This window comes from Crotalus tigris, unplaced genomic scaffold (assembly GCF_016545835.1).
Source record: "Crotalus tigris isolate CLP2741 ecotype Arizona unplaced genomic scaffold, ASM1654583v1 scf7180000018652.200882, whole genome shotgun sequence".
NCBI lineage: Eukaryota > Metazoa > Chordata > Lepidosauria > Squamata > Viperidae > Crotalus > Crotalus tigris.
The window spans coordinates 25,873-45,515 of NW_024097126.1; the positions used below are offsets into that span (position 1 = coordinate 25,873).

Genomic DNA, 19,643 nt, shown 5'->3' on the forward strand with positions numbered 1-19,643 from the left:
AAAGATTGAACTCAGAGATGTCAGTGAACATTTTCTTTTTTCCAGGTATTGAACAAGAAAGTCAAATCAAAGTAACAGAAATTATTCTCCGAAGGTTGCATGACTGACTAAAGTTTTATTCCTATAGATGAAAAAAAAAAACTCAAATTCTTTTACAATTTAAAAAACTATCAATAAAACTTCTATAATCACCCCAATGATCCAAGCAGAATTGGAATTAATTAATGTGATTTGATTCAAGTAGATAGATCAATGTAGATATAAATGGGTCTTGCCTACTAGACTCTCTCTCTCTCTCTCTCTCTCTCTCTCTCTCTCTCTCTCTCTCTCTCTCTCTCTCTCTCTGTGTGTGTGTGTGTGTGTGTACACTGAATTCTCTGTGAATGTAACAGACAAAAACCTAAAAATGTGCTGTTTATCATGGCATACTAATATTGGACACACCACCTGTAGAATTTTGGGAGTGAGGCTGGACCTATATAATGCTACATGGATATTTAAGATGTCAGGTGCTCTATAGAATTATGACTAAAAATTAAAGGAAATGATGGCTACAGGCAAAGCTGGCAATATTTTTCCTCAATTTGTTAATTTGCTTATTTTTTAAAAAATGTCATACAGCAATTTGGTTATATTCATTTCGAGTTTGGAGCAGGTGAACAGATGTGAGGGAACCAGCACCTTATTGCATCTGCACAGTAGGCTACGTAGCTTCAGGGTATGACTAGCTTATGTGAATCATGCAAAGCAGAGGCAGGAAGCAGCCATCTCAGGCGGTTGCTTACGTATGAGGCAAAATGAAAAAAAGAAGCCATTAATCCCGTAGAGGAGCTTTTCAAAACATGACTTTTTAGTTCTTAGGTTGTTTTGCTTTTCCCTTCTAAACCTTCAAGCAATGAAGATAGCCACAAAATGTCTTCAATGGAAGCATTCCTGAAAACAATGGCAGATGTTAAAATGGCTGTGTTAGATGTCCTCTGTTAGAGAAATGGATTGAATAGAATGTCTCTGAGGCGACAGTGTGAAAATATACAGCTGCTATGCACTCACAAGTCTCTCAGCAACTGTTCAGATTTCATGCTAATTTCTAGTTGTCTCCCCCAGCTTTTAAATAGAAGCTGAGGAAGATATGGGAAGAACTAGGAAAGGGTTTAGTGATGTTGGAGAGGGTGCTAGGATATTATTTTGCTTGTATAGGGAGGAGAAAACAATTCAATACAAGCCATCAGTGTTTGGATTTGCCTCAAGGAAGCAGCTCAGAGTGGCTCAGCTCCCTTGTCTGGAGAATCTTTGGTGGTCTACAAAGTGCTTAATGGAGGGGAAAATTAACATCTGTGTTGTAGCTGATTTGCCCAAATGCATCTGCCTGCTACTGATTAGACTGCTATTGTTCTTACAGCTTGTGTAGACTACAGGAATGGGTTCTCCATGGGACTGGTTTTGAAGGCGTTGGGGAAAAAATATTGGAGAAAAAATGATTAAGAGTAAAAAGAAAATGGTTAGGTTACTAATTAGAAACATGCCACTTCAATCCCAAATCAATCATTTCGGTTTAAAGAGAATTCAAGGGGCTACTTACCTTAAAAGCCCTGAAAAATTAGGTATTACACTACTACAACTTTATCTCCTTATATCTGAACCTATATTAAGATAACCCAAAGCTCTTCCTCTCTCCCTCCCTTCCTGTCTCTTCCTGTCACTTTATTTTCTTTTTTCTTCTTTCTTTCCTACCTTTTCCTTTCTTTTTTTCTTTCTTTCTCCTTACTCTCTAGTCCCTAGATATGAAACATATGATAGCAAATGGAAATAGTCCTAGTTTTGGAATATCTTTCTCTGGAAAATTTGACTGGTGCTTTCATAATCTTTTTATATCACTTGAGATACCCCCTTTCTTCCACTCAGACTTTTAGACTTTTTAGAATTTCTACTCTGGTACAATTTTTGAAGTTCTTGAGCTGAGGAGCTCTGTGATACAGTATTTACAACAAATCAAGCCAACAGATAATATTTTGCTTTACACCCAATCCACAGATGCCAGAGTAGACCAGGATCTAATACGATACCTGGCCTTTCCTTCACATTACAATAAAGGAAAATGTTTCAGTTTGATGTTAATGTCAGCTGTAGAGATTGGATAATGGGTAAACTAACATTTTCCATATGCTATTAAACCCAGTTGCTACCTCTGCAAATTGTGGGATGTAGAGTCCAACACATTAGGAGGCTGCTGCCTCCAGTCACTTAACACCATTCTCCATGGTCATTTTGGCTTAGGATAAACTTGATACCGGTTTGCTATGCCTGACTGATGCTTTCCAAAACACTTGACAAGTTTTTTAGGCAATCCTTTCATACACTGTTTTAGTGGTCTTCTGAAAATGGGTTATAGAGGAGAGGAGATCAAGCTGAATTGGGAAAGGCAACTGGGTTCTGCCACCTGTATGTTATTGGTTCCAGGAAGTACATTATAGCATTTTTCCCTCCTTCTGTTGAGAAAGGGTTTTGTGTAGCCATAATTTTTTATTATTTTTAGTATATGGGGCGTGCATTTTGCTTACTTGCCTTTGGTTATAGCATCATTGAGAGATAAAAGCTCACTCATTACTGATCATTCCATCCTTTGCCCCCCCCTTCTGCAAATGTTAATTGACTGAAAGATCATAGCCAAAGAATAGGGGTGCAAAGTGGAGGGTAGACCCATAATGCTTCCCCCCCCAAACTTTACTCTATGCCTGTGACTTGTTAAATCAGACTATTTTTTTAAGACTGAGCCTAGCACTCTTTTGAAAGAATACTAAACCTGTATGGGTATTGCTTGCTTAGTGACCACTCATTCAGCAACCTTTTGAAGTTATGATGGAGTTAAAGGAGACTTATGGTCAGTCCTTGAACTTGTGGCTGTTGCAGTGTCCCATGGTCATGAGATTGCCATTTGTGACCTTCACAGCTGGCCTTAGACAAGTAAAGTCAATGAGGAAGTTGGCAGGACATTGCAAGTTACAGTCACGTGACATTGCACTTAATGGTCTGCAGTGATTTGCTCAAAGATTGCAGCTGGAACTGATGTTGTAAGTTGGCATAGTCATGTGACATTTCATTTAATGACCACATAGTTGCTGATCCCAATTGCGATCAGTGAGGACTTCCTATATCTCCAGAACAACTGGGTCACAGGTATGGAGGAGGGACACGGGATGCCACAAGGTGGAGTTTTTCCATTACATTGGATTACAAATTTAGGACCAGCACCACTCCTCAGGATTCTTACCAAAACAGAATAGGGTTCAGCTGCTGGGGCAGCAGACTTAATGCCGGCATGCTTTTCTAGCAATTGAAGACTGTTGGACTTCACTTGTGGATTGGGCAGTCACCTATCTGTGCCTCCCCCCCCTTTCCATTCAATCAGGTCCAATTCTTGGACAGTGCCTGGACAAGTTCCTGCAATTTTCTTGGCAAGGGTTTTCAGAAATGATTTGCCCTAGCTTCCTTCCTTCCTTCCTTCCTTCCTTCCTTCCTTCCTTCCTTCCTTCCTTCCTTCCTTCCTTCCTTCCTTCCTTCCTTCCTTCCTTCCTTCCTAGGACTGAGAGACTGACCCAAGGTCACCCAGCTGGCTTTGAGTCTAAGGCACGCCTAGAATTCATAGTCTCCTGATTAAGGTCTAATGCCTTAAATCATTATAGCAAGCAGGCTCTCAGTCGGTGCCTCAGATAAACCTTTCTCAGTTTTAAGAAATAAATGCAAACATGAGCTTAGGACCACAATGCTTTCTGGTTTGTTTACATAGGTGGACTGTTTCTGACAAGATAAGCCACCATTTTTGCTATGGTTGTAACATCTATTTCTGTCCATTTATTCATTTGTAAATATTTGTTCACATCTGACTATTGATGAATAGCTTCCCCTTTCAGCCTTCTGATTTGCTAGTTGCAAAATGACAAAATGCAAAATTCTTGGAGGCAGAGCGATACACACAATGTTATCATCCTGATGCAAGCTGCCCATGAAAATGCTCAGAAGTGGCTCTGAATCAGAGCTAGTATACCTTGTTCTTGCCTCACAAATGTTTCGTCTTTGCCTATAATTTTGTGGCAGGAATTAGCATGCTAGATTTTGGTAATCTAACAAACGGCAGCAACCTGTTTAATGTAGTGATACTAATGAATTCTGGGGATTAATTTTCAGTTATAAAAGCATAATGGAAGGTACTTGATTTAAAAATTAGGTTATAGGTTGATTTTCCTCAAGACTAGCATTTATTGAGTTTGTTTTTTTCAGTATATTTTATTATGTATAGCAGTATCTCTCAATCCAGTGACGTCCAGATGTGAAGGTAGGGAGAGAGTGCTATTAGCCTGTCATATCATTTCATAATTATTTCTAGAATAAGCAAAAACCTTCGTGATCAGAGCAGCCTGATAAATACATCCCCCCCAACATGTTTTTGTTTTTATTGATTATTGGGATGAGAAAGGTGGTCACAAAAGTTCAATAAATCAGTCAATGGAATATTAATATGAAAATATGAAGACAGTACATTCTTGCTATTGCAGCATTTTAATTGGTCCTAATAAAGAGAATGGTCAACGGTGAACTCTTCTATAAATTAATCCAATATTTACTGAAGTAATAGCTTAAAATGTAGCTTGGGTGGCCCCCACACACTATTGTGTTTCTTTCCATGATCACTTTCATTGAGTTTAGTGGTATGTTTATTATCAGCGTTGGTATTTTTACATTGCAATAAATTCCATATGTTCAATAGGAAGACTTTATTTCCCAAACCAAAAAAAAAAAAAAAAAAACAAGCCAAGGGACATGCAAAAATACATGTTAAGTTTTTCCCAATATAGAAGAATGTCCAATTGTTTTGGCAGCCCAACTATTGTTTGCAAGAAAACTGGGTCTTTAAGGATACTTCTGGATCAATAGCTCCTAATGCTATTATCCCATCTTTGAAGGGCAATTTCTAGTTGAAAGGCAATTTTAAGCTATCCTTTCATTCTCTCCTTAACAGACTTTCTGTAAATGTACAATAAGAGAAGCAGTATGGAAAAATATAGGAGAAATACAAATAGATGTCATTAAGATCCACTGTAAAATTCTGTGATTGAACCAAGAGGTTGTTGTATAAAATTACTGAGCCCTACCACAAAGAGGTTTTTCCCACCACAGCAATGGGACATATTAATAATAATCATATGTTGTACCTAAGTGATTACTGCCCTGAAATATATATGGTTCAGCCTAATTTTTTTTTTCACCCTTAGGAAAAGGAATGCTTTGGGAAATGTTTTTGCGCTTGCTTCCCACATTTGCAGGCAGGGAAAAAAATAGGGCAATAACAGGCACAAATGTTTAGCTGGGAGGTTCCAACCTCATTCATCTGCAGTGCACACCCACTTTCCTTTTAGAGAGTCCCAGGCTGTAATGCAACATGCAGGGTACAGTTTGAAAGACAGTTGGAGTTGCAGAAGAGTGTGGATCAACAAAGGACTCGGGCATGGAAATGGCAAACATGGGGCAAACCTTAAGTCTTAGAAGCATTCCAAATGCATTTTACTTGGAGACCTATCTCTCTCTTTTTTTTTTTTTGCCAAATGGTGGATGAATGCTATATTATATATATATATATATATATATATATATATATATATATATATATATATATATATATATGTCTTTGGTTGTTCGGGTTTTCTCCCACGTAAAATTGGAAGTGTCTTGGCGACGTTTCGACGAAGTCCCATTCGTCATCTTCAGGCTGGTGCTTTCAGCTTCGTGCCTCGAGCAGCAATGTGTGGTCTTAGCTGTTTCTTCCTTTTAACTGCCAGTGGGGGTATGAACTGATTGGGTGGGAGCTTGGCTGTGTTCTGATTGGGTGGAGGTGTGTTCTGAATGGTTAGGGGCTTGGCTGTGCTCTGATTGGCTGGGGGAATGTTCTGTTTGGTTGTGCTCAGGTTAGTCTGAGTGCAGAGGGGTTTAAGATTTTGGGCTGCCTTGCTATTCCTTGGCTTTGCGTTCATGGTCGTGCCTCCTCTTCATGGAGGGTGTCAGTTTGCTTCATGTATGGATTGGAGGGGTTTAAAGTGGCTAATGATGCAGCTGTGGTCTGGCTTCTGGTTTGTGGTCGTGCCTTGTCATCGGTGTGGCTTTGGGTTTGTTTTTTGCGTGGATGTGTGGTGGTGACATCCTGTGTGGTTTTTGTGAGTGTGGGTCTGGTATCATTTTTTGTGTTAGGGAGTCGTTTGTCAATAAGGGCGGGTTTCCAAATGGCTGGTAGGCGGGAGGTATCATCTCGCTTGTTCATGCTGTGTGGGCGTTTTTCTATCTCGATGGCTTCTCTGATTATTCTGTTATTAAAATGTTCACTTTTGGCAATGGTTCTGGTATTTTTAAAGTCAATTTCATGTCCTGTGGCTTTAAGGTGTTGGACCAGGGAAGATGTTGGTTCCTCTTTTTTGACTGAGTTCTTATGTTCTTCAATGCGTGCACTTATTCTTCTGTTGGTTTGTCCGATGTATGTGGTGGGACAAGTGGTGCATGGGATTTCGTATACTCCTTGATTTTCTAATTCAATTTTATCTTTGGGGTTTCTAAGGATGGTGGATATTTTTCTGTTTGTGCAGAATGCTGTTTTGATGTTGTGTTTATGGAGGATCTTACTGATTCTGTATCCCTAGGACACACCATCTACCAGAAGAAAACACACACAAACCGCTATCTGCACGCTCTCTCACACCACCACCCAGCACAGATCAACTCTGTAGCCAAGACACTCATCTCCAGAACAAAACGCTTAGCTGACGAACAACACCTAAAACCCGAACTACACACTCTCACCAATGTACTAACATCCAATGGATTCCATAGAAATAAGATTACAAACCTAATCCAAAAAGAAACCCCCACTAAAATCCAAGACAAAGAACAAGAAAACGGCAAAGCCCTCCTCCCATACATAAAAGGCACCACAGACAGAATCAGTAATATATATCAGAATAAAAGGTTTTTGAGGTCTTCCGTTGATGAAGGTAACACCAAATCAGGATAGGAAGTATGGCATAGTTTTTTCCCCTTCCATCGTTATTTTCTTATATTTCCTGATTTGGAGTATCCCTTTCTTGCTTCTTCCCTTTCTTGCAACTTTAGGCGTGTGTGACAGCAACTTAGCCCTTGTATTTACTGAAAAGGAACTTGGCTCAATCAACTTATGAATGGATTTTTCCTGATCTATTACCATCCGGTTTGTGGACCGGTGCCAGGCCACAGCATGCCAGCAACTGGTCCACACAAACAAGCAAAGCCCCATCCGTGGGATGCAGGCAGCATGCAAAACCGTGCACTCTCCAGTCCGCAGAAAAATCTTTCTCCATGGAACCGGTCCCTGGTGCCCAAAAGGTTGGGGATCTCTGGTATAGATTATATAGCTAGAACCTGGAGAAGGACATTTGTTAGGGAATGAGGGTATATTTTTGAAGTCTTGTTGGATCTGCTGTACAGTATATGAATAGCAATATGCGAACTGTTGTGTAACAATGTGTACTGGATTAATTAGGCTTTCTTGGATGGGCCATGGAACAGAATGCCTTTGAATATTAATTGAGTTAGAGGAGAAAATATTGCCTTACAATGCAGTTTTTGTGTGAAAGAAGATTATAGTCTAAATGGATTTTTGATTTGAACAGGACTATTATTTTGTCCTTAAGTGATTATTCTCTGATGAAATGCCATAAACAGAGAAAAAGTTTGGAATCATAAGTCTTGATATTCTACATTTTCCTCAGAAATTCCATTAAACCCTCCCACATAAATTGTCTTTATGGGGCAAGAGGTTAGACTAGAAGACCGTCAAGGTCCCTTTCTGTTATTCTGTTATCTTGAGGGTAATACTTTTGGCAAAGATACAACTATCTCCCTGCAACATATAAGCTACTCCAAACCCAAAGTAGCTTTATGAGGGAAATAAGTCTATGTTACGACAAGCAGAGATTGGTGCCCTTGTACTTTAGTAGGAAACATAGAGCTGTGAGTGGCAAATACTGCTTTCCAAGCCAAGTTATTTCGTGTCACTGAAATGTGCTGCAGAATTCAAGCAGAAAGAAACAAGTTTCCTTTATTTCAGAGTTCCTTAGCCTGTGACAGCAAGATGGACTCCACAGAAAGTTTCCAACAATTTCACTGCAATGGGAATGAATTAAATAAAACTAGAAAACTGGGGTTTACCCTCACTGTAATGATCTCCCCTAAATTCTGTGGAAGAGGACTACATAGGCGGGAAAATCGATGATGAGAAACTATGCATTTGGCTCTTGTCAAAGAACTTGGGAGAACAACATAGAACTGCTGTTCCTTGCACTTTTCCCTTGCTTTAGAAAACGTGTATAAGAAATAACAGTGAAAACCACAATTTCCCATGTTTCTTTGATTTGTATAAGCCTTGATTCATGGACATACAAATCATGGGCCTTTCAGAACCTCTGTGCAGATTGGCAAGCATATACACCAAGAAACAAAGTATTTTATTTATTATTATAAAAAAATGATGCAGCTGCCCAGCTTGCATATTACAACTCCGAGCAGCTTCCAGTAAGCCAAAAAATAAACAAAAAGGTCCCTGAAATAACCCTTAATTCCTGGCCCATCCAAAAGAATCTTAGAAGTAAGCTAATAGGTGCACATTTTGTACTGAGATGTTAGCCATCAATTATGAATTCTAATATATGGTTCTTAAGTGGTTAGTTCTAGTGGGAGAACTATGTTCAAATCGTTGGGAAAAGGGATAGTTTTTTGTGCTTTTTATTGGGATATGTATCCAAGCTAGAACTGGTTTTTAATATTAATCTCTATGGAAACAGACAGTAGAGGAATACAGGAACACTCGGAAGGGACTTGGAGCTTGCCTCCTCTAAGGGAGAGGCAGTCTCACAAACAACATATGCACTTAATGAAGGCATTTGGGATGGTGGGCACATCTGAACTTGTCACAGAGGTTCTCAGACTGATTGTTCATATGTGCACTTAGTTGGGCAAGTCTGACTAAGTTCAGTGGTTCTGTGTAAAGGTAGTTTGGCTCCAGAGTACGTTGCTGTTTCGCTGAATCTCATTCTAATCATAGTTTTAATGTCATATTAATCATATTTCTGATGTCCATGATAACAGCAAAGTAGTTTCCTTAAATTAAAATAATCCATTATTTTCTTTTTTTTTAAAGTCCAACATATTTTGAGACAAAGGGGGCGGAGCCTAACTTTTAACCAGATAACTAATAGCCAGCGTATATAAACGCTAGAGCATATCATGAAAATTGTCCTGCACTATGCCACATCAGAATGTTGGTGATCTATCAGTGGGAAAATGTCCTGGAACTATGTTCCTTGAAATCTAATGAGCTCTATTCAGGGACTTGATTTGCTTATTTTTGCTTTTTATATTGCGGTTATTCAGTTATGCAGCTGCTAGTTAATAAACCATTTCACCATGTAAGTTGTGACAGCTATTTATTTATTTATTTATGAGACTTATATACCGCTTTAAGTGCAAGCACTCTCTAAGCGGTGTACACCAGTAAGCAATGTATATATATATATTTACATTGCCCCCAACAATCTGGGTCCTCATTTTACCTACCCCGGAAGGATGGAAGGCTGAGTCAACCTTGCTAGTTATAATATTCTTTTTCTTGCATGACTAATAAGCATGAGGAAGCTTCTTGCCCCTTTTTAGAAGCAAGGATTCCATCATTTTAAAATGGGCAATTTCAGGTCTGTACAAAAACTGGTTATTTAATGGGAATTGGAAAGGCAGGCTGCTAGTTTTATATTCAGGTAAAAAAAGGTAAAGAAGTCCCTGCAGATTTTATTCCACTAGTCGTTACCAACTATATTCAGGAGACAAGTGTAGGAGATGACCAGGCTGAGCCTGAGGGATAAGTAAAAGTCATGAGTCCCTTCACATCTGCAAGAGATCTAAGTCCAGCCCACTTTGAATGCCTCTCTTATCTTTCCCGCATTTCCCTTAACAGTCAGTTGGCCAGATTCTTATAGAGAGTTTAAGCTTTCAACAAATCTTTATACTCATTTGAACTGCCTGAATCTCCTGATTTCCCAAGCGCTTGACAGCAAGACAACTACACAATAGCGACAATTAATCATAATGGCAATAACCACTCCTAGTTGGTTATCTTTGTCATGTGGGCACCTAAGATGTGTATTTGTTTATGCAATAAAGAAATCAGACCTATCAGAGCAAATTTATTATGCCAACTAGCTAGCTAGCTATCCCTTTTCTTTTTTCGGGATTCTCCCTTTCATTTGCATTCCTTCTGGATCCTCCTTCTAAGAGTCAGATTTCTGGAGTGACTCTATCCAGTTCTGTTTAGTCCGGGGGGGGGGGGGTATTTTTAGAGTTTTCCCGTAAGTTTTTCCTATTTCTCTAAGCCATAAAAGTTTCTCTGGATCCACTGATTTTGATATTTATCTCTTGTGTGCAACTAGGGCTGGCTAGTGGATTACTGCCAGAAAGTTGCAATCCCCATCAAATGATTACTCATATAGTTGTGACAAAAGGATTGTTCTACATGTGGACTGAGACATGAACTATTTATTTTTTTCATTTTACATATCCACCGATCTCTCTGACGTGACTCTGCATGGCATACAATAAAGCTAATAATTAAAACAAATCTTAAATAACCATGACAAACAATTGATATAAAATATAAATAAGATCATGAGAGAATGCTCCAAGATATCACATATAGCAGAATCATCTTGCAGACTCCCTAAAACTCAAGGATCCCCTAGTGTGCTAAAAAAAAGGCATGTTTTAAGAGATTTCTGGAAAGCCACTAGGATTAGGGCTAATCCCAGTTCAGGGGGAATGATGTTCCTAACAGGGGATGGCAGAAAAAACTCATCCCGAGGGTCCCACTAGAGGGAGTTCTTTGGATGATGAAGGAAAGGCAACAGGATATATAGAGATTCTTTCCTTTCCATCACAGAATCACAGGCTGGAAGCGTTTCCAAAGCAGAGTGAGCCTTGGAATTCCAGCCAGTTTACAGAGGTGAGTCATGGTAAATGTATATAACAACATTTTTCTAATTAATTCAGTTTACTTTTAAAGATCTGCTTTGAACCATCAATAATTTCATTATAAACAAAGCATTTTAAAACAGTTTATACTTTTTTATTTTGCTTTGACATATTCTAATTTTACCAGATTTTCTATGAGAGAGGTTATATATTTCTAGAGACTGATGAGCATTTTTTTAAAAAAAATACTGAAACAGTGACATACAAATAAAAAAAAAACATGAGTAGAGAAATAAAAGGAACCAGAACCATACAAACCAAATGATGGATTTATTTTTATTGGAGGCTGTGAGTGGTATTTAAATCTCTGTGGAGGTGGCTAGATTTTAGATAGTAGGTTTTATTGTTTTAGTTTTTATATCAGGAAGCTCCAGGTCCAAGAGAAGCAGTATCTCATGAGCATTTGTAAAAGACATCATTTCCCAGGCGGTTTGTTCTTGAAATTTTCAGAAGAGCTTTGAAATTGATTTTTTTTTTGAGGAAATAAAAAATATGGAAGTTCCTCAGACCGACAGACATTACTGATGGATAATTGTAGGAATTATGTGTTTATATTCTTTAACAATGATTGAGGCTGAGCTTGGTGATGTATCTTTTGCCTTTTGTCATTAATACTGTATATTATTTAGATGATATGTAAAGGTAGAACACTGTACATTTACACTTAATACTGATCATTTGTTGAACTTTTGAAATGGATTGTTTTTGTTGCCCAACTATCCAGGTAAGTTATTTTTTTTTCATAACCAATATTGATAAATTCAGTTTAATTACATTAAGTATGAAGAAGGTCCAGAGTTTGGTATGAGAAAAGTGGCTATATAATTTTTTTAAAAAAATAAATAAATGTGAGGATTTGCAAAGTCAGGATAAACTATTATTGTAGAGAAAATGAATGTGCTGTCCATTAAAGTCAATTAATTAGCAGATTTGCACTTTCACATTTAGTGTTGAAATATGCTAACTTTAATGATATTATCAGGATGAAGGTCAGATTTATTCTCGCATACAAGACAGTCCAATATATAGCTGAAGCCAAATTCAAAAATTACCTAAGACCCAGAATTAAGTATATAACTAGGCAGGTGGTAAAAATTTATACCAGAGCTATGTGTATCTATCTGAATAATCTGATTACTGTATTTTTCAGGTGTCTAATTAAGGATTTTGAAAAACGTCCATCAGTCACTCATCTTTTAGAACATCCCTTCATACGACAGGCCCATGGTAAAGATATGGCACTCCAAAAGCAGTTGAGCAACCTGATTCAGGCACAGCAAAAATTAGGTTTTGTGGCCAAGACAAGGTACTATCTAATTCCTCAGATTTCCTCCTATAAAACTCAAGGACTTCTTACTATAATGCATGCATATATTATAAATAAATGTATAAAATGATTTGAGTTTTTGTCCCACTTGAGTTCTCTGTATATAAAATTGATATGAATGAAGTTGCGTTGTCATGTGCATAATGAAATGAGGCTTATCCTGATTCCTGTGACATGGTGAAAAGCATCTCAGTAAACTTGGGGATAGCCCTCCCCTTCTGAAGTCCATTGTGGATAATTTGGTTATTAAGTATGTCCTTATCTTAGGCATCCCTAGGAATAGGAGGGGGGCAAGGAATGCAGTGTGTGCTGTGACCTGCCCTTACATTCTTGTCTACACCATCAAGTTGCAAAGTTAAAAGAGTCTAGCTCGTATTATGTTATTGAACATATTTCATCATTTTAATGCCATCATGATTAAAAACAGACACCTATGCCTTATATGTAGAATAGGATTTTTCTTAGGATTAAATAAGCTCTTCATGATAGTTGGTACAGCTCATAAAACTAGAATATTTACACTTTTTTTATTTGTCTCTTTTAAATGCATTCAGCAATAATGGGAACTTCACATAATGGTTGTTCTTACACCTGCACTCAAGTGTTCGTTAATCAGTAAAAGAAATGTAAACAGGATACATGTTCTTGCTTTATGATTTTTATTGTGTGAATAATAAAAGTGTTAGTGATGACATATTAGAAATGTAAAAACAATATGGTTTGTTTAGTCATTGTTTGGAAAGCTGCAATTATTTTTTTTAAACCTATGTCTTAGTATCGCCAGCTATATTTCTATAAAGCCTTATATTCTATATCCATTAAGAATGACTTCTTTTCCAAATAATTTGAAAGCCAGCATAGGAAGCATTGCTTGATTTTGTGCCGTCCATAGGGTGGCAGAATTTCACTATTTTCAAAGTAAATTTAAATGCAAATGAACACACACTGTTTCTGCTTAGCAGAGATTTTGCAATATGAAATTTATCTAGTGCTAGATAAGCTATAAAGCATTATTGTAAATAAATACCTACTAATGCCGATGAAGAAAATTAAATGCCATGACTCATAAGTTATAAAAATGTGTGCGTGTGTTCAAGCACTATAACTTGGCTTTTTCAAAACCAAAAGCCTTAATGCAGAAATGTAAATATACAGTAATAAATGTAATTTATAAAGTGAGGCTGATAAGGAGAAATTGGCCTGTAGATTTTTCTAAAGTAAGAGCCTAAATGAATCTTTTCTTGTTGTTTCTGTTGTTGTTTTGCTTTGCTGCAAGGGTGCTGTGTGCACATTTTCTTCCTTCTAGTAGTTACTATTTCTATGAGGTTGGATTTTTTTATTTTGTTTTGTTTTGTTACAATTCTCATAGTATGAGAATTTGGTAACTGTAAGAAATATCTTCTGATATAAAGTGGAATAAAACTCAGTTTGTATAAGTTGGCCTATTCATGATGTAGAATGAAATTCTATCATTTTAGATTACAATGCAAGGGTATCACTCTTTTACTCTGGATGTGAGGATAGGGAGGGAGGGTACCAGATTAAGTCTAGTGTAGGCTGTTTATAATTAGACAGCTTTTTAGAAAACCAGCCTGCCACTAACAAGGAATTGTAGAGATAGCATTTTATAACAGTTTCAATTTGAATTTGAAAGCAAAGTGCTGCAAGTCTTTTTGAAATTTCTCCTATATATTCTGATAGAGTTTGCAGGTAACCTCCAAAATAAGCCAAGAACATCTGCTGGAACACAAAAGGTCGGGCATGCAGAACCAAGGGTGATTTTTTTTAATATGTACTTTCTTCCAGAGATCATCTGGGCAAATATTGGGGAGGGGGGAGGAAATAGCATGCTGGAAAACTTAATTGTGAGCACGGAAGCTACCATTTTTAAGTGTGACAACATTGTTATTGCTAATAATTATAATATTCCTTACTATTATTATATTTTTATCTTGCCTTTTTATATATAAGTGGGCAAAAATATCTAATACTCCTTTCTCCTATTTTCCCCACAACAACTCTGTGAGGTAGGCTGGGCTGAGAGAGCGTGATTGGCCCAAGGTCACCCAGCCAGCTTTCGTGCCTAAGGTGGGACAAGAATTCATGGTGTTTTGGTTTCTAGGCCAGCACCTTCACTACATTGGCTCTCTAGGAAGAGAGTAGAAAGGGGATAATATAGTCATGGCGTGTGAGATATAGCAGTTAAAGTTGTTGCCAGCATTGTAATTATGATGCTTGCAGAAAGTACTCCAAGCAGTAGGATTCTTAGTAGGTTGATGGGCTAGAATAGATGATCATATTGAAAATGCAGCACTTTTGCTGTAATAGAGGTCACAAGCCCAATTCTTCCCACTGTTTCAAGAATTCTCATTATTTCTGTTTATGTTCTCCCAGTGACAAAAAGAGGAATGTGGATCAGTTATTTCTATGTCTGTTTGAAAGTTGTTCTGTTAATCTTCAGAGAGAAAAGGAAATGTATGCATTGGGTGCTAGATGGGAAAACTGTGACAGGATAATACCTTCAATGTAATAAGGAACTAATAAAATATGGCCACTTGAAAGGAACAATTGATTGGGAAGACAAGCCAGTACAAGAACAATTGTGCCCTAAATAATGAGTGTCTTTGTTATGCCTTCCAATGGTTCCACTTTTGATTTTATTTTAGTTTTATTACATTTGAGGTCCATTTCATTACAACATATAATTTATCTCTCCCATAAAGCTCTGTATCAACCACACAGATATGTATCATCAGTGACATTAGTGTGTTCCACTGTATTTAGTACAAGTAGTAAATGGTTCTGTTGTTTGCTGAACTAATATATGCCAAACCAGAAGCCCCCTTATAACATGAATAAACCAAGTGTAAATTTCCAGGTATTGGAACAGCTACCGGTAGTAATGGCCATGCTGATGGAGTTCAACAGCAGCTGAAAAAGCAATGTATGAACCTTTTTGTTCTATATATAAAAGCATAAGAAGAAAAGAGTGGTAGAAACACCAATACTTGAGAGAAAAAATATTACCGTAGAAGCATGCATCATTATTATCCATCTGAACAGATCTCCAGGTGTCACTACATATGGGGCTGGCACTGATTAGAAGTGAACCAAGTTCTTTTTTTTTTTTTTTTTTTGTATTGAAACACAGATTTGCATAGGTATTGATTTGAACAAATCTTTTTTAGTTTTTCCAACTCAATGGAATATTAGAAATAAATTATGTAAGGGAACCTTAGACTATTGTCAGTAGGTAATTCTCTAAAAGTAAAACAGAGACGAGGCAATTTTAATGGGTGGGAGAAGCTGGGAAAAGAAAGATCAAGTTAAAAAAAGGGCTGGATTAGGCTGGGGGCTGGGAGAAAAAAAAATCCAGGGAACAATCCCTCAGTGCGATTGATTGATTCTATGGGAGAATGTTTCCGACAATTCCATTCTAAGCTCCTTTACACCTGGAATGGAGCATGCATAGGCCATCCTTCAGTATGGACAGTGGACATGTCCATACTAATACCTATAGACACAAGAAAAGGGGGGAGTAGAAACAAATAGCCACGATACATATACACTCATCCAGATTAGATTCTGACATACATACACAACTTGCAAACACCAAGATTATATATACCCTCATTCTAATTAGACCACCGCATAGATACATGCATATGCAAGGGCAACATATATGATCCTATCTTGATTATACTGTCACACATACATATATACATGGACAAGGCATCATATATACTTCATCCTTATACTCTCTTTTTCTATGCATACTCTAATTAGCCACAGTGAAACAGGTTACTTTATTTGGCTACACAGAAGAAAATACAGACACCTCCTATGGGCACTGCTGGTGAGGGGCTTGGAAAGAACCTGGAGGCTCTATCTACCTTGTTTCTTATTGCCATCTGGTTGGCCCACTCAAGTTGTCTCAGGACTACATGCCAACTCCCAGACAGGGGTCCAATATTGATAAATTATTGCAGCATTCAGTTGTATGAAGTTGCTTAGAACAAGCTAGTGTTTCATTCTGGGGTAAGGTACATTGCCACACGGTGGCTAATGAAACCAACAGGGGGACAGAGAGTTAAAAAAATGCTGTATTCCATCTCAGTATAGCTATTCTGAGTAAAACCCTGGTATCTTTCTGATTTTTTTACATTTTCAATATTAAAATAATTTCTTACTTGAAAATGATTTGATAAGGTTTCATCAGTAGTCTTACCTGAGTTCTCTGACAAAATTCATTTGTTCAAAAACAAAGAGGATGATTATTATTTTATTAGAACTGGCAGCATAGCATTTGTTTTATGAAAGCTATATAATCCTTCAGAATGTTTGAAAATTTAAAGGACTTACTACAGGACTGATTTAATACAGAAACCAGCTCTATAATGCAATTTAAAAATAAATAAATATCAGATCTTTCTGCTTTACTGATGTCTGACTCAGAGGTTTTGTTTCTCAAAATCTTTAGAAGTAAAGTAGATGTTTTCCACTGCCCAAGGAGGAAAACACAGTAGGAGATTTTGTTTGTTTATTCAGAAAAGGAGTTCAATTGAAAGCCAAGTCAGCAATTAGCTGTGAATATAAGGTGCCCTCAATCCGAACACAATGATTGTAAACCATCCAAGCATTAAGTTAAAGTTTTTCAAGGGCACCTGCCAAATCAGTCTCGATGGGCATCCTGCTGCTGCAGACATTTTTCCAGGGCTTCTAGAAAAGAAAAACATTTCTGTTTTCAGCCAGTAAGTGATGAGATACTAAGGATATTGTGTTAATATCTTGACCAGCTCAAGGTTGACTCAGCTTTCCATCCTTCTGAGGTCAGTAAAACGAGAACCCACATTGTTGGGGCCAATATGCTGACTCTGTAAATCACTTAGAGAGGGCTGCAGAGCGCTATGAAGCAGCATATACGTCTAAGTGCTATTGTTACTAATGTTGGTAATTTTTTCTATTTCTTCTTCAAATGTCTTGGTGTTTTCACTACCTTCTAACACATCTGAAGCAAGTCTGAGATACAAAACTGAAATCCAATGAAAAATTCTTGGTTTGTGTAATAAATTATGCATGCAAGTGTACACAAACAGTTTTTAATATACCAAAATTCCTAACTGAATGATATTGATGAAATTGGGTGAAAATATCCATGGCTGAGGATGTGAAAGAAACAAAGCCTATATATTTTTATTTCTGTGATTTACTAAAATGTTAATTCTTCATCAAAATGTTTCTTGGATATTCCAAATGTAGTCAGAAAAGAAATTTACTAAGGATGGATTCTAAAATGATAATTTTTCCCCCTTCTTCCCTGTGATTTTTATACCTTCCCAAGGTCAAATGAGCTTATTGTCCTGTTCTGTGTGATTAAGTCATAACAGCAAATGGATCCCTTTCAGTTTGGTGGGTTAACAAAAATACTTTGGCAAATGTACAGTTCATGTATTTGTTGCGAATCAGTCCAGCTTTACAAGTATGATATTGTAAGGAGCATAGATCACTCTGTTCAGAAGTTTTGGAAACAAGACATATGGTAGAAAGTAAAGTAGATTTGTATGGGAAGGCAGGACCACTTCATTTACTGAAGTAGCTTCTTTTGCATCTAAGCTAGCCTAGCCTCTACCTCCTATCAATGGTTCCTATCAATGCAGAAAAATGGAGTACTAGTGTAAAAATGTAGGACAAAAGTACAATTTGATTCACAAATACCCATCTGTAGCTCAGCTTATTTCTGAAATTTATATACCCCTCTATTCCAAAATAGGCTGTAAGCAGCTTACAAAGAATATAAAGGATAAAATAAAAACCAATAACATAAAACCTTCTCCTGTGTCTTCACATTGAGGGAGAACTACCACAACAAGATCCATAGCCAAATGCAAAGATGAGATCCACCTGTCAGTGATCCCCAAAGTCTCTCTGGAACAGCCAGGGCCATCAGGATTGGTCTGATCTGATCTTGAGTGGAGTGTTCTTTTGAAGAGGATGAGTGGTAACTGGAAAAACACACCCTCATGCTCCTGGTGACAACAGTTCTTCAAAGTTGGGGCTCAAAGGACTCAAACCCCTACTAGATTGCATTGCACAAAAAAGAAAGCATTGGGAAAACATGATCCTACAAATAATTAGTCCCTGAGCCATGCAGGGATTACAAGAGGACAACCAGCAGCTTGAATTGCACTTAAAAACCAATTTATTAGTGTAGCTCTCACAATAGTGGTGTTACTTGGGCAAATGTGAAGTGGTTTTAACTACTTAAGTCAGAGCTTTTCAACCAGTGGTATGGGTACCAGCTGTGGTACATTGGCACCTGGCAGGTGGTACGCGACCATCCTAGAAAAGTGGTAGGAGGGGAATGAGCTGAACTTGTGGCAGCACGGCACAAGCCTGAGCAAGAGATGGCTGGAGCTACAGGGAGTGGAAGCCCTAGGATCAGTGCCAGGCTCCAGCTGGAGCCCAGTGCTGATCCTGGCGCTTCTGCTGAGCCCAGAAGAAGTGCTGATCAGCTGGAATGTTGCAGCATCTCTAGGGTCTTGTGATTTACATTCAGATGCTTGGCAACTGATTCATATTTATGACGGTCACAGCGTCCCAGGGTCATGTGAAGTGACCCAAACCTGCTGCAACCACCCAGCAGACGGGGGAATAAAAACCAAACACCCCCCCACCCCACCCCCGCTGCCAATCCTCAACAAAAATGCTCACAACAATGAAAACCTCGGACAGGAGGAAGAGCACCGCCAGGTGGGCAGGTAGGTGTCTTGCTCAGCTGTAGCTTGGAGTACACTTTTTTCAGTGCCATTGTAACTTTGAACAGTCACTAAGCAAACTGTTGTAAGTCGAGGACTATCTGTACTTTATCACTTTTTTCCTTTTTTTTTTTTTTTGGTCATCAAGTTTTTGACACCTTGCTAGGCAACTGGTGGCACTCGGATATTGCTATATCCTAAAAGTGGTAAAATGGGTGAAAAGGTTGAAAAGCCCTGACTTAAGTCACTTTCACTTCCTGTCATCTGCTCCTCAATCAGGAGCAAAGGATCTTCAGTTTAAGATTATATATATGTATATATATAGTCTGGTGACAACTGTGTTTGGAACCCATATCATACTTGCTGGTATTGAACCTATGTTTCCTACCCAGATCTTCACAACTCCAAGCATCTTATCCAATTAGATTTGTGGCATAGAATCAAACCATATTACACTGGCTTGCCAGCTC

The 19,643-nt window shown here is 37.9% G+C and overlaps 1 protein-coding gene across 1 annotated transcript in view; it reads left to right on the forward strand.

The window, feature by feature from the left end:
• Positions 1–19,643, forward strand: part of MYO3B (myosin IIIB) — a 176,315-nt gene that overhangs the window by 6,790 nt on the left and 149,882 nt on the right. Inside the window, exons 2-3 of the mRNA XM_039355285.1 lie at positions 11,000–11,062; positions 12,242–12,397. Of these exons, the coding sequence (XP_039211219.1) occupies positions 12,327–12,397 (71 nt within the window). The 5' untranslated portion in view covers positions 11,000–11,062; positions 12,242–12,326. The remainder of the gene's footprint in view (positions 1–10,999; positions 11,063–12,241; positions 12,398–19,643) is intronic.